The sequence below is a fragment of the Sciurus vulgaris genome, assembly GCF_902686455.1.
Source record: "Sciurus vulgaris genome assembly, chromosome: 1".
In the NCBI taxonomy this organism is placed as follows: Eukaryota; Metazoa; Chordata; class Mammalia; order Rodentia; family Sciuridae; genus Sciurus; species Sciurus vulgaris.
This window is the reverse complement of record NC_136461.1, coordinates 117392172-117419685: the sequence shown is the minus strand read 5'-3', so window position 1 is coordinate 117419685 and position 27514 is coordinate 117392172. Positions and strand designations below refer to the sequence as shown.

At 46.9% G+C, this 27514-nt stretch overlaps 1 protein-coding gene and 1 long non-coding RNA gene across 2 annotated transcripts in view; one reads left to right on the top strand and one right to left on the bottom strand.

Annotated features, from left to right (window-relative positions):
* Positions 1–8410, top strand: part of IQGAP3 (IQ motif containing GTPase activating protein 3) — a 42847-nt gene extending 34437 nt beyond the window's left edge. The window contains 7 exon segments of the mRNA XM_079105026.1: positions 566–692; positions 2432–2519; positions 3431–3643; positions 4147–4313; positions 4562–4663; positions 5084–5192; positions 6113–8410. Of these exon segments, the coding sequence (XP_078961152.1) occupies positions 566–692; positions 2432–2519; positions 3431–3643; positions 4147–4313; positions 4562–4663; positions 5084–5192; positions 6113–6226 (920 nt within the window). The 3' untranslated portion in view covers positions 6227–8410.
* Positions 4673–25971, bottom strand: LOC306640687. The gene is made up of 3 exons (XR_013757860.1): positions 24673–25971; positions 6099–6214; positions 4673–4920 (listed from the first exon to the last, which is right to left on the bottom strand). It is a non-coding gene; the product is annotated as an uncharacterized lncRNA (long non-coding RNA).
* Positions 25972–27514: the final 1543 nt, after the last annotated feature.

Below are 27514 nucleotides of genomic sequence, written 5' to 3'. Positions count from 1 at the left end.
CAGGCAGGGCCATTGGGCAGGGCATGTGAGCAAGTTTGCTCAGCCTGGGGCATGTGGCCAGCAGCTATTGGTGCTCTCCCTCCTCGCTCACTCCCCCTGTCCTAAGGTGGATACAGGCCTGCAGATTGACATGGAGAGAGTGGACAGATCACAGAGGGACCCGCTACCATCATATCAATGGCCAATTAAGTCATGTGCAAGAGACATGGAGGGATAGGGCCTTTTGGAGGTCTCAGTAGTTTTCTCTGATAAGGAGGAATTTCAGGGCTGAGGAGTGAGAGAAAGATGCTTCCAAGGATAGAAGGACAGAATGAAGTGGTTGGGGGGAGAGCCAGGAGCAGCAGGCTATGGAAGGCACAGTCCCAACCCTTGCTCCAGCACCCAAGGCTGAGGGTGCTGAGGATGTGGGGAGACCGGCAATGCAAGGTCCTTCCATGGGTGCTCAGAGTTGAGGGTGTGGTGTGGAACCATGGGGCAGCATGGGAAGGGTTCCTGGAAGAGGGGTGTGTGGAGGATCCCTCTGCTGTGACTTCATCTGTGCACTGTCCCTCTCATTCCACCACAGGGGAAAACATAGCTGCAGATGGGCATATGGATCTGAGCAAGCTTGAAGTGTCCCTGACACTCACCAACAAATTCGAAGGGCTTGAAGCAGATGCTGATGATACTAATGCCCGGAGCCTGCTTCTAAGGTGGGTGTGGTGACCTCTGCCCCTGCCTACCTGAGACCCCTCCCTGGCCTTGCATCCCATACCAGGGTCCCATGCTGAGGGGACCACTCCACCTTCTTGTTGGGCGTCCTTAGCCTTCAGGAAGTTCTTCCTGAAGCTTAACTTGAATTCCCCTTGCTTCAGTCTCAGCCATTCTGTTGACCTTAATTTTTTGCTTGGTGTTATAGCTGAAGGCAACGGAATGGTTAAGATATTGGCAACAGTGGGGCCTGGTGGTGCACACCTGTCATCCCAGCTACTTGAGAGGCTGAGGCAGGAGAATCATAAGTTCAAGGCCAGCCTGAGCAACTTAGCAAGATCTTGTCTCAAAAAGAAAATTAAAAGAGAGAAAGAAAATATAATAAATCAATCCTTGGTACAGTGCTTGCTTAGCTTACACATGACCCTGGGTTTGATCTCCAGCATCACAAAAAAACAAAAAGAAAGAAAGTTTTAAGGAAATATTATAAATTTAAATAAGATCCTGCCTTAGCTAGGCACAGTGGCGAATGCCTGTAATCTTTGTGGCTTGGAGGATCAAAAGTTCAAAGCCAGCCTCAGAACTTAGTGAGACTCTAAGCAACTTAGGAGACCCTGTCTCAAAGTAAAAAATAAAAAGGCTGGAGATATTGCTCAGTGGTTAAGCACTCCTGGGTTCAATCTCTGGTACGAAAAAAAAAAAAAAAAAAAAAAAAAAAAAAGTCCCTGTCTTCAAATAAAACATAAAAAAGGGTTGAAGATATAGCTCAATGGTAGAAGACCCCTAGGTTCAATCTCAGTACCCCCGCCAAAAAAAAAGATATTGGAAATAATCAGTGCTTGCATATTGTGCTATATATAAAATTTTTGTAATTAAAAATTTTGTGTGTGTGGTACTGGGGATTAAACCCAGGGATGCTCTACCACTTAGCTATATCCCCAGCCCTTTTTATTTTGAGGCAGGGTCTTGATAAGTTCCTGAGGCTGGCCTTGAACTTGTGATCCTCCTGCCTCAGACTGCTGAGTTGCTGGGATCACAGGCATGCGCCACCATGCCCAGCCAAATTCTTTTTTATGTAAGCATTTAGAACAAGCTATGCGGTGGTGGCGGTTTCCCTCTTCATAGCTAAGGCAAGAAACTCAGTTGTTATGAGATTCCTTCAAAGTCCCACAGCCGGTGGGTGACAGAGCTCATGTTCCAATTCCCATTCTTATGGGAATCCTGGGGCTTCTCTTCTCCACCCCACTTTTACAAAAGTGAGGCAGGACCCCCCAACAGGACTGGGCTGGTCATCTGGGCAGAAGAGGAGCCAAGCAACCAGCTCAATCTCTCTGCCAACAAGGCAACCCCTTCCATTCATTCATTTACTCAGTAAATAAGAGGGCAAGGGCCTTTGTCCTGCCATCAAAGGGCTTATGGTAGGATAGAGCTAGGGGTAAACACACAGCCAAGAGGAAGGTAGTTCCAGGTACATTGAGAGCTCTGCAGAAGGGATACCAGGGCTGCAAGGAGGAAATGTGTCCTTCAGCTAAAGGACTCAGAGGAAAACAATCTGAGGGGAAGGTGTTCTGGGTGACACTACCTCTCCCCCTCCCCTGAGCCCTGACTCTCCTTATCTCCCGAGTATCCCTAGCAGCCATGACATGGGGGAGGGCACACCCACCCTCTGATTTCTGGCAAGCTCATGTCCAGACCCTGCCCTGCCTCTCAACCCGCTTCCATCACTGCCTGTCCCCTGCAGCACCAAGCAGATGTTGGCTGATATCATACAGTTCCACCCTGGTGACTCCCTCAAGGAGATCCTGTCCCTCTCAGCTTCCAGAGAACAGGTGAGTGACCAGGCCAGCCTACAGCTTCTGCCTCATTCATCTGACTTCACTCCCTCTCTGCTGCTGATTCCCAAATAGCTGGCTAAAATAGATTCCCAGTTTGCCAATAATGAGGACTCTGGAGGGCCCAGAATCTGTCCTTTACCCCAGAATAGGCTGAGGAACAGCCTCACCTAAGGGTGCCTCAGACTGCAGTCATGGAAGCCTATGTCCTTCCCACTTGCCATGCTGAAATGAGTTCCTAAGGGGGTCCACTGTGCTGGGGTTGCAGGGGGATTCCAAGAGGTACTTTGAAGAGTGCAGAAGAGCTTTACTCCCAAAATGGTCTACTTGAAGGATGGAGGCAGAAGAAGGTGAGAAGTGGGTGGGGGGCAGGGACCAGCTGGAATAAAGATGAAGCCAAGGGCTTCCCAGAGGAAAGCTGGAGATGGTCAGTGGAGCCACGTCCTCAAACAGAACAGAGAGGGGTATGCCCCCACACCCTGGAGTACCACAAAGCGCCATGATTGGAAGTCACAGCCAGTGTCTATCCAGATGTTTTATGCTGCAGCTTCTGTCTGGTTCTCCTTGGGACCCCTCCTTCCTAAGGCAGTCCATGAGGTCCTTCCATGTCTTATACCAAATGTCAAGATGTTGCACCCTGGGGCTGGGGTTGTGGCTCAGTGGTAGAGAGCTTGCCTAGCATGCCTAAGGCACTGGGTTCAATTTTCAGCACCACAACTGAAAAAAAAAAAAAAGATGTTTTACCCTGATGTTCTCCACTACTAGACCCTTCCCCCTAAAACCTAGGCTCTGGGGTTACTTTCCTGATGACATCCAGAAAATTGCAGGACCCCCTTGTTTGCTGGGGTCCTCAGCCTGTCCTGGTTTGGGGGCAGAATGGTGCCCCATCCAGCATCTCTACCCTCCAGGAAACAGCCCACAAGCATCTAATGTGCCAACGCCAGGCCTGTGAAGCCCAGACCCCAGAGCCTCTGCGAAGACACCGTTCGTTAATGGCTCATTCCCTCCTGCCCCTGGCAGAGAAACAACGGCGTGTCCTGCGGAATCTGCGTAGATTAGAGGGCCTGGGATTGGTCAGTGCCAGCAATGGCTATCAGGGACTAGTGGATGAGCTGGCAAAGGTAATGACCTGGGTCTGTGTTCTGTGTGTCTACATGCATGGACTTGTATGTGTGCGTGAGTATGCTTGCACACGCCTGTATGTGCACACACCAGAGTACCTACACACCTACATGGGTGGATCCATGAGCAGGCCTGTCCCTGGTGAATGCCACCCAAAATTGTCACCCACCAGAGGAAGGACAGTGATTCTTTTCAATGAAAAGGTCCTAAATTTAGGCAGGGAAGGGAATGTTCTTACAACTCTTTTGCTAAAAAAAAAATGAGGAGCCTGGAAACCAGTCAGAGCCATGTCTTAAGGGCCTAGAAAGGCAAGTAAAGACATGCCATAAGGGCCTGGGAGGGCATCCTTGAGATTGTCCTCCTAGGAAAAACAGCTGGAAATCTGCCTTTTCCTGCTCTTCCTAAACATCCTCACTGTGAGTTGTTCTTAGGCCTATGTCAGGCCCCGAGGCTGTCCAGCCAGGAAGTGCCAACTGATCCCCTCCCTGGTCCGTAACTCCAGGACATCCGCAACCAGCGCAGACACCGGCAGCGGCGGAAGGCAGAGCTGGTGAAGCTTCAGGCCACATTCCAGGCCCTGAGCACTAAGACTACCTTCTACGAAGAGCAGGGTGACTACTATAACCAGTACATCCGGGCCTGCCTGGACCACCTGGCCCCCAGCAACAAGTAGGCGCACGCCCCCTTCCTTCACTTAGAAGTTACCTGTGACCTCTAACCCCTGCCCACGTCCACCTTTGTCCCCATCTTCCAGCTTGGAGCTGGGGATTGCAGCACAACAGTCCACTCCTTTGTGTCCCACCAGTGAATGAGGCATCTTTCTCGGGGCCTAGTTTCCTTCCTGCCAGCCACAGAGAACAAGTGTCTGGTGGTGAAGAGCTCGTGGGATGAATTCTTTGGATCCTTCTTTTAATCAGGAGTTGCAGGAAAGGGAAGAAGCAGCCATCTCTTCATTACACTGCCGCCCAGCTCCTGGAAAAGGGCGTCTTGGTGGAAATTGAAGATCTTCCCACTTCTCAGTATGTGTTTGGAAAGCAGGATGTCAGGCCCTTCCTGTCTCCTGTGGGGGACTGCTCTGAGGGTGGAGCTCTGGGCAGGGCACGGGGTAGAAGAGAAGGAGGAACATGGTCCCTGCTTTGAAGGAGCTGCTAGAGACAGGGCATCCCCAGAGAGTCAAGGGCTATAAATATGGTACAGTTCTGGATAGTCCTAGGATGCTGGGAAAGCTTCCTGGAGGTGAGGACAGCCAGGCAGCATCAGGCAGACAAAGGACACCCTGTGAGGGAGAAGCAGAACTGGGAAAAGATAGGCCCCACCCCTACTCCATCCCTCCCCCCACCCTACCCCACCCAGGGAGCAACAGATGGGAAGATTGGGCTCTGGATGTCACACACTGCTACCCAGGATGAGGTCCCTGTTTTGAATCCTGTTCCCAACAGCTTCAGAAATGTCATCTTTGACATCACCCCTGGAGATGAGGCAGGAATGTTTGAAGTAAATGCCAAGTTCCTGGGTGTGGACATGGAACGATTCCAACTTCACTATCAGGTGAGGGGTAACTCCCATGAGCCCTCAGGACACCTACTGGGCTTTAGGTGCTGGCCTCAAGAGGATGGCTGACCATCCAGGCACTTGTGCAGGTGTAATCCCAGCAGCTCAGGAGGCTGAAGCAGAAGGATCGCGAGTTCAAAGCCAGCCTCAGCAATTTAGCAAGGCCCTAAGAAACTCAGTGAGACCCTGTCTCTAAATACAATACCAAAAAAAAAAAAAGGGGGGGTCCAGGGATGTGGCTCAGTGAGTAAGTGCTCCTGGGTTTAATCCCTGCTACCAAAAAAAAAAAAAGGGTGGCCACCTGACTTTCCCAAGCCTCATGACATCAGCTCGGCTCCTACCTGATCAGCATTGTCTGTTTCTGAAGAGAAGGAGGGGGGCAGTGTCTGTGCAGCCCAAGCCCCCTCCCCGCTGCCTTGACACAGACCCCACCACTATGCTTTGGGGAGAGTGGAGTGGGCTGGTGGTGTCAGAAGCAGGATTAATATTTGAAGCCCTATCACATGTCAGAGGCTTTACATGTTACCTCATTTAATCCCCTTTGCTGCTCTAAAGCATTATCCCTATTTTACAGACTCTGAGGCTCAAAGGTTAAGAAGCCAGCCTAAGTCATAGCCAGTGCTCAGGGAAGCAGTGATTTTTAAATCCAAATCTTTTTGCTCTGCTGTTTTGTCTTTTGAGTGAAAAGACTGATTTCAAGCCCTGGCTCTGCTTGAGTTGTCACTTGGTTGAGTGACTGTACCTACCTCTCGGCCTTACTGCCCTGTTTGTGAAGTGGGTTTTCAATGCCCTACTTCAGTGGCTTTCAGCCAGTGCCACCTGTGGCTAGGTAAGGCTCCATAAAGTTAGCGGTTCAGACACTGCCTGGGCCACAGCTGGAAGCCCTGCAACGCCCTTCCCTACCTGTTCCCTCCTAGGACCTCCTGCAGCTCCAGTATGAGGGTGTGGCTGTCATGAAGCTCTTCAACAAGGCCAAAGTCAATGTCAATCTTCTCATCTTCCTCCTCAACAAGAAGTTCCTGCGGAAGTGACAGAGACAGTGGGTGCTACCGCAGACCCCCTTACCTTGCTGGATGTTCTTCTTAAACACTAACTTGCTATGGTTCCCCCCAGATATACTCAGAGCCCAGGCGAGGCTCAAGGACTCTCACCCCTTCCTCAGTTGCCAGAAGTCTGCCCACCTGGACACACGCAGTACTGCTTCTCATTGGCTGAAGTAGCCTTGCCTCTGAGTCTGACTGTGTGGCTTTTACCACACAGGACCAATCCCATGATTTCCCAGCCAGGCAGTGAGTGATGGACCGAGGGCCTGCATCTTTTCTGGGAAGGCTATTGCTCTTGTGTCCACCACTGCCTCCTGTGGTCACCCCAATACTAGAAGCACTGCCCCAGGGGCCTGATTTCCCTCTACCTTCTTTCTCTCTGCAGACCCCCAAAGCCAGGGCCAGGCTCCATATCCCCACCTCCCACTTTCATCAGCAGCGGGTGTTCCTGTCTTGGCAAAGCCCAAGCCACACTGCCGCTGCAACACCACAGCACACGTTCCAACCCCTAGCCCTCACGCCTTGGCAGGGACTAGGAATGCAGTGTTTGTGGGTGCCTGTGTGGCACTGTTGTCCTCTGTGGCAGGATGGGCAAAGTAGCCTTCCATGAACCTTAAATCTTGTCCCCTTGTTTATGGTCTGTTTTACATGTGGGTCACTAGAGTATTTATTTTCTCTTCCACCCCTATATTCCAAACCATTGTACAGCCTTAATCATGGTTTTAACTCTTTCATCTTTTGAGCTCAAAGAAAGAGTTCTCATTTGCCCTATTCAAACTAATATCCATACTGGTCTTCTCCACCTTGTGTTAACGTCACCTTGGGTCAGGGCAGTAGGGTTCCTGTTGGTGTTTAAAAGCTCATTATCTCAGCTTCCTACGGTATAAAGAACTCTTTCTCACTGTCCCCTTCCACCCTCAGACTCTTATGCCTTAGAGTTGACTCTTCAGGCAGATTCTATAGATCTGTAGGCCCTCCTCTGCCCCTGTCGCTCTGCCACCCCACCTCTCCCAACTTCCAATCCCTCTTGCCCTTCTGATTTCTTCTTAATAAAAGCAGCTCTAGCCCCCACATCTGTTAACCCTTTATTTCATTTCCTGCAGTGCAGGCCTCAAGTTCTGGGACACAGCTTCCCCAAAAGAACGGGACTCCTTCCTGCAGCTTCTTCCTCCAGCCCCCTGCCTGGTTCGGGCATGGGCCTACTCTGCCTGCCTGAGCTCGTAAAAGCTTAATGAGATGTGGCATTTATTCCTCTCTTCCCTCTGCCAGGGGACAAAGAAGAGGAAGGAAGGCTTAGTTTTCAATTCTGTTTTTATACGCCACTCTGAAGACTAAAACTGAGAAGAAACCAGTCCAGGCTCTTCCATATACATTTTGTACACAGTTCTAGCAGATCTCTTTCCTGAGCCTTGAGTGACAATCCCAAAGGTTCCTGAGCCACAGCTCCTTGGGTACTGCAGGTTCTATGCTTTGACCAAAATCCCCCTTCCATTGGGAAAGCGCCCTTTTTCTCTTCCCTATGTTCAGGAAGCGGGGAGGGCCTGTGGGGGAGGGGCCAGCACACCCGAGACACCTGCCTTGACATCTGAACTCCGGAGCAGCCCCTATTGGGCACCCACGCTTGCCTGGTGCAGCCTGCCTCTCTCCATTTCATTCCATTCTGTCACTCAGGATCTGTCTTGCTGTCACATTCAATCTCAGTCACAGCCTCTTCCCCCCCTTAACATGTCACAGCAAAGATTTCAAGTACTGCCTTGCTCTGGGTGACAGTGACACATACCAGTGGATCCTAGCTTCTACACATGCTCAGTCATCATTAAAAATCTCACACTCACTAAATGGCTCCAACACCACCCCCACTGAGATACCCCCCACAGTCACAGGAGCTCAGTCATATATACCACATATAGAAATGTCACAATAGCTTCTGTTATTGAGGGCCTATCATGGGCTGGGATATTTATGTGTTTTTACAACTCAGAACAACCCTACAAAAGTAAGCAGTCACCATCTTTGTGTAGTAGATGATACTGAGGTTCAGAGGGCTGGATAACTGCCCACAGCTACTTAGCCAGTAAGAAGCCAAACAGGGCCCTATACTCAGGCCCATCTTCTCAGAGTTCATATCCCCCTGCTTCTTTCTCTTCTCTGAGAAACAATTTTGTTTTCTGCAACACACCCTCTCCTGCCACTCTGTGTGTGTGTGTCTGTGGTACTGGGGATGGAACCCAGGGCCTCGCACATGCTAGGTAAGCACTCTACCACAGAGCTACTCCCCCAGCTCTTTTAAAAACTTTATTTTGAGACAAAGTCTCACCAACTTGCTGATCTTGTGATCCTCCTGTCTTAGGCTCCTGAGTAGCTGGAATTACAGGTGTGTGCCACCACACCCTGCTGATGCCACTCTCTGCCCGCCCCACACTCTTCCACTCTGGTAATGGTCCCTGATAAACTCACCAGGTTCATCAATGATCTTGCTGACCTTCAATGTCCAGAGATGCAGGTGCCCATAGGGGAGAATATACACCCGGACAACCTCTCTGGAGGACAATTTGGCAATATCAAAAATGTAAGTACAAAGTGCTGGTACAATTCAATGGAGAAAGAATAGTCTTCAACAAATGGTGCTGGAAGAACTGGAAAGCCACAAAGAAAAGAATGAGTTTGGAGCCCTATCTCACACCACACAGTGGATCACAGAACTAAATGTAAAGAGATGAAACTATAAAACTCTTTGAAGAAAGCATAGTTATAAATTTTCCTGACTTTGGGTTAGGCAATGGTTTCTTAGCTAGAACACCAAAAGCACAAGTGATGAAAGAAAAAATTGGCATCATTAATGTAAAAAACTGGAGCTACAAAGAACACCTTCAAGATAATAAAAACAACTCTGAATAGGAGAAAATATTTGCAAGTCAAACATCTGAAAATGGACCCATGTCTACAAAATATAAACAACTTTCACAACTCAACAATAAAAAGACAACTAAAGCTGGGTGTGGTGGCACACTCCTGTAATCTCAGTGTTTTAGGAGGCTGAAACAGGCAGATTACAAGTTTTGAGACACCAGCCTCAGCAATTTAGCAAGGCCCTAAGCAACTTAGCGAAAACCTGTCTCAAAAAATAAAAAGGACTAGGGCCAGGTGCGGTGATACACACCTGTAATCCCAGCAGCTGGGGAGGCTGAGGCAGGAGGATCAGGATTTTGAAGCCAGCCTCAGCAATAGTGAGGTGCTAAGCAACTCAGCAAGACTCACTCTAAATAAAATACAAAATAGGGCTGGGGATGTGGCTCAGTGGTTAAGCACCCCTGGGTTCCATCCATCACACACACACATACAAATTTAAGAAATGGGCAAAGGATCTGAACAGACATTTCTCCAAAGAAGATGTACAATGGCCAATAAGCAAATGAAAAGATGCCCAACATCAGTATGAAATACCACTTCGCCCGGACTAGAATGGCTAAAATAAAACAGACAAGAATGAATCTTGGTGAAGATGTGGACAAATTACAACTTAGATTGCTAAGTGGGTTGTGAGCTGGGTGAGTCCCAATTGATAAACAATTTGGCAATTTTTTAAAAATATTAAAGTTACCATATGACCCAGAAATTCTACTCCTAGTAAGTACACAGGAAAATTAAAACTACATGTCGAGAATCTGCACACAAATGTTCATGGCAGAGCTAGGCATGGTAGTACACACCTATAATCCCAGTAATTTGGGAGGCTGAGGCAGAAGGATTATAAATTCAAGGTCAGTCTTGGCAACTGAGGCCCTAACCAATTTACTGAGTCCCTGTCTCAAAAAATTGTCAGGATGAACTCAACTACTATGTATAACTATAAAGCTCTAATAAAAAAAATAAATAAAAAACAAAGGTTGGGGATGTAGCAGGAGAGAAAAAAAAAAAAAAAGAAGAAGAAGAAATAACTAGGATCTGAGCAATGTGGAGGATGGCTTGTCCCTTGTCCCTACTCTCTAGAGTAGTGTAAAGCTGCCCTTAGTGGGCTTCACAAGCTGTTACTGGTCTGCAACCAGATAAATGCAGGAACTGAGAGCAAGCATTTAGGAACATAGAGCAAGCCACCAAAAATTCCATACCTGATTATAGTAAGAAAAAATAGAGGGTTGTCTTTTACTTTTTTTTTTTTTTTTTTTTTTTTTTTTTTTTTTTTGCAGTGCTGGGGATCGAACCCAGGGCCTTGTGTTTGCAAGGCAAGCACTCTACCAACTGAGCAATCTCCCCAGCCCTACATTTGTTTTGTATTTCATAAAAGTATGAGTACCTAACAGATTAGAATTTTTAAAATTTTTTGTTTTGTTTTTGCAGCACTGAGAGTTGAACCCAGGGACACTATGAGGCTGGTCTTGAACTTTCGATCTTCCTGCCCCAGCCTCCAAATTGCTGGGATTACAGGTGTGTGCCGTGGTGTCTAGCTAAAAAATATTTAAATGCATTCTTCTCTATGGTTTCAGCACTGCTCTAGCAGGCATATTTTAGTTATGTGACATAGGAATGCATTAGCTCTGTTGAATTAAACTAGACAGACATATACAAATTTGTCAGTTTACAATAAAAAATAAGTAAATAACAGCTTGGCATGGTGGCACACAACTGTAATCCCACTGGCTTAGGAGGTTAAGGCAGAAGGATCGTGAGATCAAAACTAACCTCAGCAATTTAGCGAGGCCCTAAGCAACTCAGTGAGACCCTGTCTCTAAATAAAATATAAAAAAGGACTGGGAATGTGACTCAGTGGGTAAGCACCCCTGGGTTCAATCCCCAGTACCAAAAAAAAAAAAAAAAAAAAAAAAAAAGTAAACTGAACTGAGTAAAGTAGTAGAGATCATTTTGTATATGGAATTTTAGATTGTGCTTTAGTCACTTAGCCATAAAAAAACTCTTATGTCTTTCAAAATTCCTTCAAAAACATTATAAATGTCCATAGTATATAGTCCATATATTTAATGTTTTTAACATTTCTACAGATTTGGATGGTTGTCTTCCATTTTCACTATTATACATATGTCTGTGGGGTGTGGTTTGCCGGGGACTGGGTCCAGGATCTTGCACATGCTAAGCATCCACTCTACCACCAAGATATACCCCTGGCCCTCAGAATTATTTATAAATTTCTAGTGGTGGCGCATGCCAGTAATCCCAGCAACTCAGGAGACTGAGGCAAGAGGATGGCAAGTTCAAGACCAGCCACAGCAACTTAGGCCTTAAGCAATTTAGCAAGACCCTATCTCAAAATAAAAAATAAAAAGGGCTGGGGAACGTGGCTTAGTGGTTAAGCACTCTGGGTTTGATTCCCTGGTACCAAAAATTAATTTATCTATTTATTTATTTCTAGAAGGGAAGTTGCGGGGTCAAAGTATATGCAGTTAATAAAAGCTCTTTTTTACAAGAGTTCTGAAGTTTAGAAAACCTGTACTAATTAACAGAAAGAAAGAGGAACAGAAATTCAGGAGATATTTTTTTGGTGGTGGTGGGTTGTGTGGGTATTTGTGTGTGTGTGTGTTATTAGGGACTGAACCCAGGGGTGCTTTACAGCTGAGCTACATCCCCATTTATTTTTATTTTCTATTTTGGGACAGGGTCTCATTCTCAATAAGTTGCTGAGGCTGACTTTGAACTTACAATTCTTCTACCTCAGCCTCCCAAATCGCTGGGACTACAGGCATGAGCCACTAAATCAGCTTTTTTTTTTTTTTTTTAAATCAGTACAGCAGCCTAAGAATGCAGCAGTTACCGTCTCTCCTTTAAAGATCCACAGAAAGGAGCAAATTGGCTGGGTGCAGTGGTGCACACCTGTAAGCAGCTCCGAGGCTGAGGCAGGATTGGGAGGATCAGGAGTTCAAAGCCAGAGTTCAAAGCTGGCCTCAGCAATTTAGGAGGCCCTAAGCAACTTAGTGAGACTAAGTGGGGATTTAACTTAGTGGGGATTTAGCTCAGTGGCAGAGTGCTTGCCTAGCACGTACAAGGCCCTGAGTTCGGTCCTCAGGCCTGAAAAAAAAAAAGGGGGGGGGGGGATGGGGAGGAAAAAAAGAGACCCTGTCTCTAAATAAAATATATAAAAGGGCTGGGGATGTGACTCAGTGATTAAGCACCCCTCTCCTGGGTTCAAACCCTGGTACCAAAAAAAAAAAAAATGAGGAAATTGGAATCCATTAGTGGAGTTAGCAAGAGCTGCTTTTGTTTTCCCCAGCCCCTGTGAATAGGCTTTTGCTGGAAAGCCACTGCTTAATGTCCACTTACTCCCCTCTCTTCAACCTGAGATGGCAGAGCAGTACAGGGGCACCTGAAGGAACACACACAATAACCAGTACTCATCCCTGGAACCAAAGCCAAAGAAGCCCACACATAGAAATATGTATTGGCAAATGAAATGTGGTACCTGGGTTGAATCCTGACACAGGGGAAGAAAAGGACATTAATGGGAAAACCAGTGAAATCAAATACATTTTTGAGTTTAGTTCAAGTAAGATGTTCCTACTGGCTTCTTAGTTGTCACAAATGCACCATAGTGACATGAGATGTTACCCCTACGGAAATTCAACAAGGGACACACAGGAACCCTTTGTGCCATCTTTGCAACTTTTCTGGAAATCTAAAATTATGACAAAGTTTATTTTAAAAAGTGGATTGCTCCAATTTATAAGTCCACTAAGAGGGACAAGAGTGTTAGTCTTAACACACCCTTGCCAGCAGCAAGTATTTTTAAAAGTTTTAATCCTTCAACAAATATTTATGAAGTGCCCTCTATTTGCCAGGCACTATCCCGGGTACTCAAGACATATTGGTGAGCAGGACATAGGTCAATGCCTCATGAAGCAGAGAAGAGACAGATTCTTGAGTATGTTAAAAGTATTAAGTTCTTTGGAAAAAGGGAAGAGCAGGATCAAGGACATCAGGGACAGAGAGAAGGAGTAAGGAGTAGGTTGCAGTTTTCAAGAGGGCGCTCAGGTCTGAGGGCATAGCTTAGTGGTAGAGCCTTTGTCTTAGAATGAATGAGGCCCTGGGTTTGATCCCCAGTGCCACAAAAAATAGGAGGGCAATCAGGAGAGACTTCATGGAGAAGACAGCATCTTAGCCATGACTTGAAGGAGGTGACAAGGTGAGGTCTGTGGGCATCTGAAGGAAGGCCTGAGGGGTAGGGTAGAAGGGCAGGTCATGTGTGGCCGAGCCACCAAACTCCAGTTACTCTGCAACCTTCCCAGCCCCTTGCAGTTGGGCAGAACTATGTGACTAGTTTGGGACAATGAAATGTGGCAGGAAATATGAATATGTCACTTCCCAGGGTCAGGCAATAAAAATCCTATATATGATTCTCTGATCTTTCCCTGACATGATATTTGTGTGTCCAGATGGTAGAGACTCCAGTCAGCCCTGAGTGACTCTCTGGAACCTCTCCTGCTAACCTATGTGTGACATGAATCACGAGTTGAGTCATCAACTGAGTAGCACCCTGGAGAGACAGCCATTGCCTGGCTCTGAGACCCTTATTATGTTAAGCTCCTGAGACTTGCAGGGTAACCACCCAAGTAGCACCCTCAGGCCATCTGAGGTGACCTGAGGTCTTGGCTTTTACCCTGGGTTACAACTGAGTCTATTGAAAAAAAATGGAAGCATTATTGTTTAGTTTTCATTTCTTTGATAATGAATGTAGCAGACTGTATTTTCCAAGGTGGCCACAACAAAATCTGCCATCCTCCACCTCTCTTGTGGTGGCACTGGAACTCCACCCATTCAGAGGTGACATCTATGTTCCCTTCCCCTGAATCTGGGTGGGCCTCTAACTACAGTGAAGGTGAATTTATGCAACATATAAAGCCAAATGAAAAAGGCAAAATGGCTTCTTCGTGGTCTTATGGTGCCATTTGCTCTTGGAATTCTACCACCATGCAATGAGGACACTGTCATCTGCAAATGGAGAAAGGACTCCAAGAGAGTAGGGCATAGTAGTGCACTCCTATGATCCCAGCAACTCAGGAGGCTGAGGCAGGAGGATCTCAAGTTCAAAGCCAGTCTCAGCAACTTAGCAAGGCCCTCAGCAACTTAAGTGAGATCCTGTCTCTAAATAAATTATAAAAGGGCTAGGGATGGGGCTCAGAGATTAAGCACCCCTAGGTTCAATCCCCAGTACCAAAAACAAAACAAAAAAACACAAAAGCAGTGTGAGCAACTTAGTGAGACCCTGTCTCAAAATAAAAAAAATAAAATAAGAAGGGCTGGGAATGTAGCGTGGTGGTAGAGCACTTGCCTGGCATGCATGAAACCCTGGGTTCAATCTGACTGTACCACAAAAAAAGAGGGGGGACATATACAGACATGCAAGCTCCCTGTCGCCTGCCATGTGATGCCCTGTGCCACCCTGGGACTCTGCCAGCAATAAAGTCATCATCCAGGGCGGTCCTTCAACCTTGGCCCTCCATAACTGTCAGCGAAAATAAACCTCTGCTGTTGTTATTCATGAATTACCCAGACTTGTGCTATTAGCAGCAGGAAACAGACCAATCAAGTCATCAAAACCAATATTGGTCCCCCTTGGTTTTATCTCAGGCAATATGCTTTTTGTTTTGTTTTGTTTTCAGTACGAGGGCACTCTACCACTGAGATATATCCCACCCCACCCAACACCTTTTTAATTTATTTTATGGTTATGGGGACTAAACCTAGGGTCTCATGCATGCTAGGTAAGATCTGTACCCCTGAACTACACTCCCAACCCTTTTTTAAAATTTTATTTTATTTATTTTTTGGGGGTCTAGGGATTGAACCCAGGGGTGCTTTACCACTGAGCTATATCCTCGGTCCTTTATATTTTTTTTTTATTTTGAGACAGGGCCTCACTAAGTTGATTAGAGCTATACAAGTTGCTGAGTCTGGCCTCAAACTTGTGATCCTCCTGCCTCAGCCTCCCAAATAGCTGGGATAAGAAGTGTGTGCCACCCCACCCAGTCAGGCTATATGCTTTTGGAGCTCTAAACCCCCTGTGAAAAGTGTGGCACCCTTGAAGTCCCCATGCTGGAGGGACCACAAGAAGAAACTAGAGAGAGAAAGGGATCATATCTGTTCCAGATTTCACTTGCTAGAATTCGCTCAGCCCAGATGCCAGGCATGCAAAGACACCTTTGGAAGACTTGTTACCCAAACCCCATCAGGCTGCAACAGCATGGAGCCTGAGTGACAATCACCCAGCTAAGTCCAGTCAATCCCCCAAATTATAAGTCATAAGAATAATGATTATTGGGGTTGAGATTGTGGCTCAGTGGTAGAGCGCTTGCCAAGCATGTGTGAGGCACTGGGTTCAACCCTCAGCACTGCATAAAAATAAATTAATTAATTAAATAAAGGCATTACGTCCATCTACAACCAAAAATTTTAAAAATATATAATGATTGTTGTATCATCACTAAATGTAGACAGATGATTAATACACATGTGCCCATACATGCTCGTTTGCATAAGTTGCCTGCTCTTATATGGACGGTTCTGAGATTTGCTTGTTCCACTGAACAGTTTGCCTCCAGCTGTTCTGTGTCAGTGGGCTCAGATCCACTTTGTGCTTTGCATGACCGTGTGGCATTCCACAGCACAGATGATTCACAACATAGCACAGATGATTTTCAAATGTGTGTGGCTGTAGCCCGATGCTTCAAAGAATAACTTGGAATCCCACTGTGCAAAGTAAGTGAAAGAAGCCACTAGGGCAAAAGGGGCAGACCCTTACCCCACATGGCATCGCTTCTCCACAATCCCCCTGGAAGGAGAGGGTCTCAAAGAAGCCTCTAGCTGTCAGTGGCACCTTTAAAAGCCCTTCTAGGACCCACGAATAGGTTCTAGCATTGAGTCTCCTTCTCGAATGTACCTTCAGCTACTCTATGACTCTAGTCAGAATGCAAACTGGGACAGGTAGGTACTGATTGAGGTGGTGATTCTCTGATTTCTGTCAACCTTCCAGGAATCAGCAAACCCCCAACTAGTTCCTAATAATCCTTTCTTCGCCACCCTTCCAAAATAGTTGTGAATATTAGAGCAAGGAGTTCTGAAAATATCACCCCCAATTTTTTTTTTTTTTTTTTTTATATTAGGAATTGAACCCAGGAGCTCTTTACCACCCTGCTACATCCCCATCCCTTTTTAATTTTTTAATTTTGAGACAAGGTCTCACTAAATTACTGAGGTTGGCCTCAAACTTACAATCCTCCCACCTTGGCCTCCCAAATGGCTAGGACTACAGGAATGTGCCAACACGCCCAGCTTCTTTCCCCCTTCTTAAAGATTGGAATGGCCTATCTCCATCTCCAGTCTTTTGGCACTTTTATTCTCCAGAATTCCTCGCTTGCCGGGGACAGTGCCACCTCAACCATCTGTGTGCATCCCCTTGGTGCCTCTGGTGAACTTCACAGGGTGAAGATAGGAAGTCATTGAACAAATGGGGCTGCGGATTTGATTCTCACCCTTCCAGGACTTCAGTTCTTATTTCTACTCTCAACATCTGTTTTAGGAGAGAAACGGGAAGAAAATAGGAGTTGGGTGTTATTTTCCCTCTGTCATCTGTCACCATTATTCCACCTGCTCCAGGAGCAGCCTGTTTTTTTTAGTCTTTCTTGACACTCTTGTTCCAAACATGACCTTCCCACCGCACCCCTATCCACTGTCCACCACCAAGGGTTGCTGGGAGAAGTCTTTTTGCTGTCCTTCACATGTTCCTCACACCTCTGCCAGCAATTTTTTTTTTTTTTTTTTTTTTTTTGTGGCACTGGGGGTTGAACTCAAGAATACCTTTCCACATTTCCACTGAGCTACATTCCCATCTCTTTTTATTTTATTTTGAGACAATGTCTTGCTGAATTGCCCAGGCTGGCCTCGAACTTGCAATCCCCTGCCTCAGCCTCCACAGTCACTGGGATTCCAGGCATGTGCCATGGTGCCTGGCAAGCACCCCTCTTGAACTTGCCCTTGGTTACATATTTCTCTCTCTGCAGGGGATGGAAGGACAGGGTAATTCGTTTTGCAAAGCAACAGAGCCCATTGTACATTGTTTCCATTATCTATTGTAATCTCTGTAGCATTTTATGAGTAGCTCTCACATTATCACTGAGGAAACAAGGCTCAGAGAGGTTCAGTGACTCACCCAAGGTCATGCCACCACTAGAAATAACTGAGCTGGAACTGGATCTCAGGTCTGTCTGACCCAGGCTTCTTTCCTAGCCTTCTCTAAATCAGACCCATTCAGAGGCCGCTGCATGACCACGTGGGTTTCAGTGCCCTCTTCTTCCTTAGAGGCACTTTCAACATTGAACTCATGAGGGTATTACCAAACTACTCTTTAGAATTTTCCCTCCAGTTTCCCCTCCGTGTGGAGTCCTTGGCCCCTCAGTATCCCTACGAGCATGGAGTCACTTCTTTTTCCACAGCAATGGTGAGACCCAAGCTATTTTCTCCTTTGAAACTTGGCCTGGCACAGACAGTCCTGGGTTAACATCACATAGCCACTTCTTGGTAGATGAACATGAACGTGCTCCGTAACCTCTCTGACTTCTTTGATCGTCTGTAAAACAAGGAAGATCAGCTGGATATGGTGGCACATGTCTGTAATTCCAATGGCTTGTGAGGCTGAGGCAGGAGGATCATGAGTTCAAAGCCAACCTTGGCAATTTAGTGAGGCCCTAAGCAACTTAGCAAAGCCCAGTCTCAAAATAAAATATAAAAAGGGATGGGGATGTTGCTCAGTGGTTAAACACACCTGGGTTCAATCCCTGGTACCAAAAACAAAACAAAACAAAACAAAAAACAAAAACTATCATTTTGCCAGGTGAGCTAATGTGTGATCATAAAATGGTACGTATAATGCCAGAGTGTGTGGCATAGAGCAGGAATGAAAATAAATTCGCACCCCTCTTAGCCTCAACTTTTCCTCTTCCTCATGGGTCATGAATGAGGCCTCTCACTGACTGATCCCTGTTTCCTCAGCAATACAGCCGTGGGCCTGTCTGCAGAATGTGAGACGGACTCTAACTTCCTAGCCCTCACGGAGCTGAAGCACACCCTGTTCCCTGTAGAATTTGGGGAACATGCCAGGATGGTCAGCAAGAAGCTTTTAACCAGTATGCATAACATGTATTCAGTGTCTGATGAGAGAGGGGAGATACCAGTGAGCAGATGTCCACAGAGAAGGGACTGGTGTGGACTGCCACAGCACCCACTTCTCAGAGCTCCCCCGGTAGCTCCCCCGGTAGCTCCCCCGGTACCGTGGCTGGGAGCTCACAAGTGCTCAGTAAATGTGCCTGTTGAATGAAAGGGCTCTCTTCTGGGTAGGGGTTGACCCAATGGAGGAAGAGACTGGAAGAGTGGCTGGCCATGGCCCTGCGTCAACACCAAGTGAAGGACTGTGCCACTCGTTATGTTACAGGTCCACATATCTGCTTTAAAATGCAGTTAGGTGGGTGACAGGGCTCAAAGAAGAGACTTACCTGTTCTTTTTGGACCCCTCAGGATTCCTCCTATTGTCTAGTCAAGTCGATTCCTATTGACCTCTTTCATGCAGCAATTAAAAAATAAATAAATAAAAGCTGGCTGTGGTGGCGCACACCTATGATCTCAGAGGCTGAGGTAGGAGGATCACAAATTTGAGGCCAATCTCAGCAACTTGGCAAGACCCTGCCTCAAAATAAAAAAGGCACACAGCAAAGGAAACAATTAGGAATGTGAAGAGAAAACCTACAGAATGGGCGAAAATCTTTGCTAGCTACTCTTCTAAGAGAGGATTAATATCTAGAATATATAAAGAGCTTTACACCAAAAAAATTAAATAACACAATTAATAAATGGGCAAATGAACTAAACAGACACTTCTCAAAAGAAGAAATACAAATGGGCAACAAATACATGAAAAAAACGTTCAACATCATTAGCAATCAGGGAAATGCAAATCAAAACTACACTGAGATGATATCTCACACCAGTCCGAATGGCAGTCATCAAGAATACAAATAATGATAAATGCTGGAGAGGATGTGGAGAAAAAGGAACACTTTTACACTGTTGGTGGGACTGTAAATCAGTACAGCCACTATGGAAATCAGTATGGAGGCTCTTCAGAGACTAGGCATGGAACCCTATGACCTAGCTTTACCACTTCTCTGTGTTTACCCTAAAGAACTAATGGCATCTTACTATAGCGACACATGCATAACCATGTTTATAGCAGCACAATTCACAAAGAGCCAAACTATGGAACCAGCCTAGGTGTCCATCAATAGATGAATGGATAAAGAAAATGTGGTATATATACACAATGGAGTTTTATTCAGTCATAAAGAAAAAATGAAATTATGGCATTTATGGGAAAATGGATGGAACTAGAGACCACCATGTTAAGCAAAGTAAGTCAAACTTAGAAGGTCAAGGGTCCTATGATGTTTTCTCTCATATACAGAAGCTAGAGAGGAAAAAGGAAAACAAAGGTCGGTGGGGTAGATCTCCTAAAAATCAAAGAGAGATCAGTAGAGGAAAGGGACCAAGGGAAGCAGAGAGGGAGAGGGGGAGTGCTGGGGAGTGAGTGATATTGGTTAAATCATATTGTTATAATGTGTGCACATACAAATATGTAACAACAAAACCCATCAATATGTACAACTATAATGCAATAAAAAGTGAGGATAGCCAGACGCGGTGGCACACCTGTAATCCCAGTGGCTGGGGAGGCTGAGACAGAAGGATTGGAAGTTCAAAGCCAGCCTCAGCAACCTTAGCACGGTGAGGTGCTAAGCAACTCAGCGAGACCCAGCCTCTAAATAAAATACAAAATTGGGCTGGGAATGTGGCTCAGTGGTTGAGTGCCTTTGAGTTCAATGCCCAGTACAAAAAAAAAAAAAAAAAAGAAAAGAAAAAATGAGGATAAGGGCTGGGGATATAGCTCAGTTGGTAGAGTGCTTGCAAGCACAAGGCCCTGGGTTCAATCCCCAGTACCACCAAAAAAAAAAAAATCAATAAATAAAGACTGGGGCTGTAACTCAGTGGCAAAGCACCTCTGGGTTCAATCCCCAAATTAAAAACAGAATAAGAAAATGATAAAAAATAAAATAAAAATAAATGAGGGAATAAAAATAATGAAATGCAGTGGGAAGGCCACTGGGTGGGTGAGTTCTCGGGCTGTTATGTGGCCTCCCCCTCCCCCAGCTAGGGTCTTCCTAAGCTTCTGTGACTGGGAGGGTGATACAAGTTCCAACCAGCTTTCTTTCCATTCTGTCCCCTTCCAAGTTTCCACCCTTGATCTGTGCATTTCTGCTGAGTTTCCTACCTTTTAGCAGACAGAGCAAGAGGAAGTCCTCCCCCTTTTCCTACAAGACTGGTCCTAGGAACGATTCTTAACCTTGAGTTTCCTGCCCCACCTCTGCCCAAAGGGTTCACACACAATCCCAGCATCCGGGAGAAGGATCACACACTTACTCCACATGCTTCCTCAGTAATGGGGTGTACCTCTCCTCTGAGCCTGAGGGAGAGGAAGCCCTGAGTTTTGTCCACTCAGCTCCTTTCCTGTCTCCTGCATCCCCTGGTGAAAATGGTGTCAGGGCCCCTCCTAAGCCTTCCAGGCAAGCAGCCTCTTGTTTCTTAGCAACAGCGCACCTCTTCCCCATACCTCAGCAACCTTCCGGGTAGCTCAAGTAGCAACACTGAAGGGAGAGCAGTGCTGGACCTTGTGGGATCTGCTACTGCTGCTGCCACTGAGAAGCATGTGGGAACAAGCTCCCAGAGAGGCCCCTGTGTGAAGTCCAAAGCATTTCTTCACACTTAGGTCCCACACTGACTCTTGGAAACTCCTGCTATGTCCCTTTCTCAGCTACTATCATATTGCTTGGCCCCCCCTACAATGCAGGGTTCTCAGGTGTCTGCCCTCTCTGTGCCTTGGGTCTCTGGGTTTCTGATTTGGTGATCAAGTATCACTTTTGCTACCCCTGTCCCTCTGTCCATTCTGTAACTCTCTTCCATAGATGTGTCTCTAGGGTCTCCGTGGCTGCCCTAGTCTCTTTTGCACTTCTTTGTGTCACACTGTGTAAATGCCAGTATCTTCACTAACAGGAGTTCCCTGACTGCCCACTCCAAGGGCCAGTCACTGTGACAGCCCCACATCACCAGTGCATCTATTCACAACTCCCTTTCCCCTCTTTTGTGAAAAGGCCTGACAAGTCACCGAAGACAGTCCCGGGGTGTTCTGCTTTTTGGCTTTTTGCTTCAATGGAAACTAACACTGGACTTTGGGTCAACTAGAAGAGGACTAGGCCCAGAAAAGAATGAATGTGCCGGGGCTGGGGACATGGCTCAGTTGGTACAGTGCTTGCCTCACATGCACAAGGCCCTGGGTTCAATCCTAACACCACAAAACAAACAAACCAACAAACAAAAAAGAATGAATGTACCTGACCTCTAATCCTTTAGCTACTATGGATGGTGGAGTTCCCAAGAGAAGCCCCTAAGGGTCTCTGTACCTATGACAGCCAGGAATTGTTGGCCCAGACCAGTGATCTCCACCACCATTGGATAAGACAGCAAGTTCCCTCCAAGGAATGACCTGCATTTCCATGTCTTTGCACCCACCTGACTTATCCTCTGCCATTCCACCTGCTGATGCTTAGGTCCAACAGTGTTATCTGTGGGTTAAGAAACCAGAACTAGAGACCAGGTCAGCAGAGGGAAAGAAATATTCCAGAGTAAAGGGGGATGGGGTGAAGCCCAGCTCCCAGGCAGGTCAGGAGCTGGAAGGATGAGGAAATGAGGGCATGAGGGCGCTTTAGTGGGGGAGGGCTGGAAACTGCCTTCTAGCTGAGGAAGCAGGCAAACCAGGCAGAAAAAACTTTCAGGCAGGAGGCTGGACCAAGTGACCTCACCCAAACTCTGTGGTCTGCTGCTGTTGCAACCTGGCGGGTCTCCCAGCTCTCCTGGGTTCCCAAGTAGGAAAGCTTTTTATAGTCCACTCCCCGACTTGGGTTGAATAATTAAACAAGATGGACAGAAATAGCAGCCGGACAGTGAAGGCGGGTTATTTTGGGGGTTTTCTGGAACACAGTGCTCCTGGGCGTCACCCCACCCCTGCAGAGGGCGGAAGCCAGCATCAAGGCTGCCGGGAGATTCCTGTGGGGGAGGAAACCCACCGGCACCCCCAAGGTTTCTTGGGTTAGACAGAGTTTGCTCTGTCAGAGGAGGGTCCTGCCACTTCTTCCTCTTAAGGAAGAAAGGGCTCAAGCTGCCTTCTGGTCCTAGCTACTCCCTGGCAGGAAGTACCTTCTGTTGTCTGTCAGGCCTTCAACTTCTGAGATGGTGAAAGATATTTACAATCAGATCGATAAGCAGCTGCAAGACAGGCTGAACCAGGAGGATGTGACCACTGCTCCTACGGCCAAGGAGCTGGAATCAGGTGATAGGAGGTCGTATCCCCTCCCCCACATTATGTCCACTGGGAAGCTGCAGAGGAAATGGAGGGGGGGGGAGAGTGGGGGGCAGAGTTAGGGAGAGGGGAGGAATTGGTTGGAGGTCGGTGGAAGGATGGGTTAATATCTGGCCAAAGGTGGGTTAATATCTGGGCAACAGTGTCCTGACCCTAGCAGAAGCCCAGCAAGGGTTTCCAGGGACAGGGTTTCAGAAGCTATGCTGGGAAAAGGAAGAGGTGAGCACCCCTCATCCCCCAGGTCTTACTTTCTGCTGCTTCTCAAGTACTCCCCCCCCCCCCCTTTTTGGTACTGGGAATTGAATTCAGGTGCGCTTAACCTCTGAGCCACATCCCCAACCCTTTTTATTTTTTTTATTTTAAGACAGGGTATTGCTAAGTTGCCCAGGCTAGCCTTGAACTTGCAATCCCTCACTGCCTCAGCCTCCCACGTAGCTGGGATTATAGGCTTGCACCACTCCTCCCAGCTGTTACTTTTTATCAAACTGTAAACATCAATCTTTTATTTGGGGGGGGTTCGGTAACTGGGGATCGAACTCAGGGCCTTGTGCTTGCAAGGCAAGCACTCTACCAGCTGAGCTATCTCCCCAGCCCAGACATCAATCTTATTTCCACTTTGAAGTTCCTTTAAAACCTGGACACATAGTGGGCATGGGAGAGGAAAGAAAGAAATATGTCATGTTTTCTTCCTTTGGGTAACAATTTCAGGGGTGGGTTTAGAGGTTAGATTTCAGGAAATACTGATATAGTTCACTCATTCGTTTTTATTCATGCAACAAAAGTTTTAGGGGTGAATCACATCTGTAATCCCAGCTACTAGGAAGGCTGAGGCAGGGGATCACAAATTTGAGGACAGCCTGGGCAACTTGGCAAAACTTTGTCTCAAATACTTAAAAAGGCTGTGGATGTAGTTCAGTGGTGGAGTGTCTCTGGATTCAATCCCCAATATGAGAAAAAAAAAATGTTTTAGAGCATCAGTTATAAGCCCCACATTGTGCTTGGTGCTGGAATAAATTAGTATGTCAGTGACCTTGTTCTCAAAAATCTCACAGTTCAGTGGGAGAGATCACCTTCTTTTTTGGGGGGCGGGGGAGTACTAGGGATTGAACACAGGGGTGCTTAAAAGCTGAGCCATAATCCCCAGTCCACCCCCCCCCAATTAATTTTGAGATAGGGTCTTACTAAGTTGCTTAGAGCTTCGCTAAATTGCTGAGGCTGGCCTCAAATTTGGGATCCTTCTGCCTCGGCCTCCTGAGTTGCTGGGATTACAGGGGTGCATCACTATCCCTGGTGGGAGATGGCCTCCTTAAAACCTATTCTTACCATTTCTAGTGCTTGCTATGCAATTGGTGCCATAAAGAGCTTCACAGAAAGTGTTCCATTTAATGTTCGTGGCAAGTGTATAGGCCCACACATCAAGTATGATAAGATGGGGAGGTGAGTCCAAAGTCACTCAACTAGGGCTGGGGAGATAGCTCAGTCAGTAGAGTGCTTGCCTTATAAGCACAAGACCCTGGGTTCAATCCCCAGCACCCAAAAAAAAAAAAAAAAAAAAAAAAAAAAAATCACTCAACTAGTAAACAGTATAAATGGAGTTGAAACAAATTTATATGATTCCAAGTTCTGTGCTGTTAACCACTGCCCTTGATGGTCTCTAAGGCATGAAAAGAAAAAAACAGGTTCATTAAATGCACTAAATGTTCAAATCAGTGAGACTGTCATTAGCTGAGTGTGTGTGTGTGTTACTCATGCTGGGTGGGCTTTAGGGAAGCCTGCTAAAGGAGGTGGCTTTGCACTTGACTCAAAGGATTAATTAACCCATTCTACAAATACGGTAAAGTGAATACCACTATGTGCTCTGTTCTTGCTGTTGGGGACAGAAGAAAACAACTTTGCAAACTTTGGGGATGTGCTGAGCTGGATAGGGAAAAACCTGAAATCATGAGTCTTAAAAATGCCAAGCTTCCTTTACCTTCAAAGTTATTCTGCTCTTCCTGTTTCTGGGTTTCTTTTCCAAGCGCAAACACCCAATCTTTTGGAGAATCTAAAGAAAAAAGCTAGCTCATAATACACCCTACTGGGGCTACGTGTGTAGCTCAGTGGTAGCATGCAGGAGGCCCAGGTTCAATACCCAACAAACACACACACACACACACACACACACACACACACCACAAACCCCACCCTCCTACTGTGGGAAGTGCTTCCTAAAATCTACCCTGAATTTCCTCCATATATTGCCCCACATCCCATTTCATTTCTCCTTTCCAAGGCCAAATTTCACAGCTGAACTTCCCAGGCTGGTGGCCCTTTAAGACTACCTTCTTCCCCCACGTGCCGTCTGGTTGGGCTGGCGACGCTGACGCACGCGTGACGTCAATGGCAGCTGGTGGAGTCTGGGCACGAGGAGCGAAGTTAGGATGGGGGTTGGGGGGGGGAGACGAAAGAGAGGGCGGTTCATTTGCATTTAAAGGGGCCACTCCGGGATTAGTGATGGGGGCTTTAAAGAAATGAGTGTTCCGCAAACTTTCGGTCCTGAACTATGAGGCAAGAAAAAGGCGTGGTACAGCTGAAGTCGGTGATGATTAGACTTTGCGATGTCAATTATGTCCTTCCGCGGGAAGAGGGAAATAGTCCGTCGGTGCCCAGGCTGGGAGCACGTGACCAGGAGGGGGCGGATGGGGGGGCAAGAGAGAAGGAGGGAGGAGCTGGGGAGTCGACTGTCAGGCTGCGTTTCAGCTGCCCCCACCCCCACATCCTGCCCACCCTCCTGCAGCTGCCACCACATCCTGCCCAACCGGGGGCAGGGAGCTCATGTGGAGGGTATGCACTGACCGAGGACCCAGCTTTGGCACCCCTTCCCTGCCCCCTTCAGCTCCAGGGTGGGGCCTCTGCCCTTTGCCCCAGGTCTGGCCTTAGGCACCCTGGCACTGAGTTTGGGACACTGCTCTGCCAGTGCAGCCTTGGACAGCTCTCCAACTCTGCCTTCCCCTCCCCCATCTGTGACCTGAAGTGGAACTTGTAGGGAGCCCAGACCAGATCTTCATCCCTGGGCTGGCACAGTTATCACTAGACAAATAGAGAAGTTCCGTAAAGTTTTACAATCTTAACTCAGATACAGAGCTATATACTCATCCGTACAGATTCATTTCTCACATTTGCTGAACACATTCTATATTATCCCAGCAAAGCCCTGGACACCCCAAGTTGAGTGTGATTGCTACCTTCAAGGAGCTTAGGATCTGATCAGAAGAGTAAATTGGAAACCAAAAATGTCATCATTCTGTGGTGTGTATTGAAGAGAGATCCACAGAGTAGAGAGGGCTCTACAAGCAGGCATAGGATGATACACAAGTCCACCCAGGGAGTATGTGCACTGAACTACTTGCTGATAGTCCTTCCCTTTGAAAGCAAGGTGGCATATGTGAGAGATGGAGGGGCCTTTGCTAGGATCAACCCCAAAATGAGGAAGAATATTCAGCCTAACAGAGGGTATGAAGTGGATGGAGACAGTGAGTTGGAGATTGTCCAGAAGGCTATGGGGAAGATGAGACCAGCCAAACAGTCAGATAGATTAGAGGTTGGATGGGCATTATTAATAACTTCCCTGTGTTACGGAACAAGAGGCAGATAGAGAAACAGCCATGAAGGAAATGAGGATGAGGAAGATGGTTTCCAAATGAAGTCTGATTAGGGAAGCTTGAAAAAGGGTGAATAAAAGGATTGTAGGTTTCTCTTTGCCATATACACTTAAGAAGATGATACTGTAGAAAGGAGTTTATACAACATATTCTTTCAAGAACTTTGGGAGCATCTCAGTGTCTGATTTCTAGGAGACTTTACTGAAGTTTTGGGTCCTTAGGTGACTTTTCACTAGAAAAAAATAGGTAGTCAGCCAGAGATGAAGGAGAAAAAATGAGCCCCCAGCATCTGAGCCTGTTGTCATTTTCCACACAGAGGATTCTGGGATGGGAAGTCCGGGGCCAGAAGAACAAGATTGAGCAGTCACTTTAAGTCCTTATTTCCATCTAACTTCCAGCAACATTACTTCCTACACCTTTTCTTAGTTCCTCATGGAAATCAAGACTCCATGTTTATTATTTATCCTCTCTCATGAAGTTTTCTCTGTAGTCTAAATGCTGTCCCACTTGTAGCATCAGCATTTCCTACTGTGTTCTCTTTGAATTATCATGTCAGCATCTCAGGGTGTGGGACACTCCATCTCACTTCAACTCTTCCCTCTCTTCTTTTCCCTCAGGCTTCTGGCCCTTTAATACCCTTCCCAGGTGACTCACCTTCCTTCCTCATTCCTTTGTTAAGAACCCAACATTCCAAGACTGGGAGGACCAGCTAGCCAATCATAGCCTTGGCAGACCTGCCTCAGGCTGGAGATTGGTTGGAGCTGTGGTTGGCGGGAGGCTCACCCACGCTGAGCTACTGGAGGTTGGGGAGGGGGTTTCTGGGAATCGGTCCTGGGAAAGAACTTGTTCTGGAGTTGCTTATGTTTTGGGAGAGAATTCTTCAAGTAGAGCAGGGGCCAGAGGGTTCTCTGGCTTGGAGAGCCTCCAAACTGGAGGCAGGTTGAGAACTTAGCTGCCTTGATGCCCCCTGCCCATTCTGGATTTTTTTTTTTTTTTTTTTTCCTCCTCTTTGGTATGGGACCCAATGGTCTGAAGGCTGTGTTCCCATGCCTGTTCCTAAGGAGTCTTTTCCAGCAGCCCTGGATCTCTCCAGTCTCAACATTCTGCTTTCCCGACATCGGAAACAGCCGGAAAATAAACACCCTGATGACTAAACGGTTTCTCCAGCTAGAG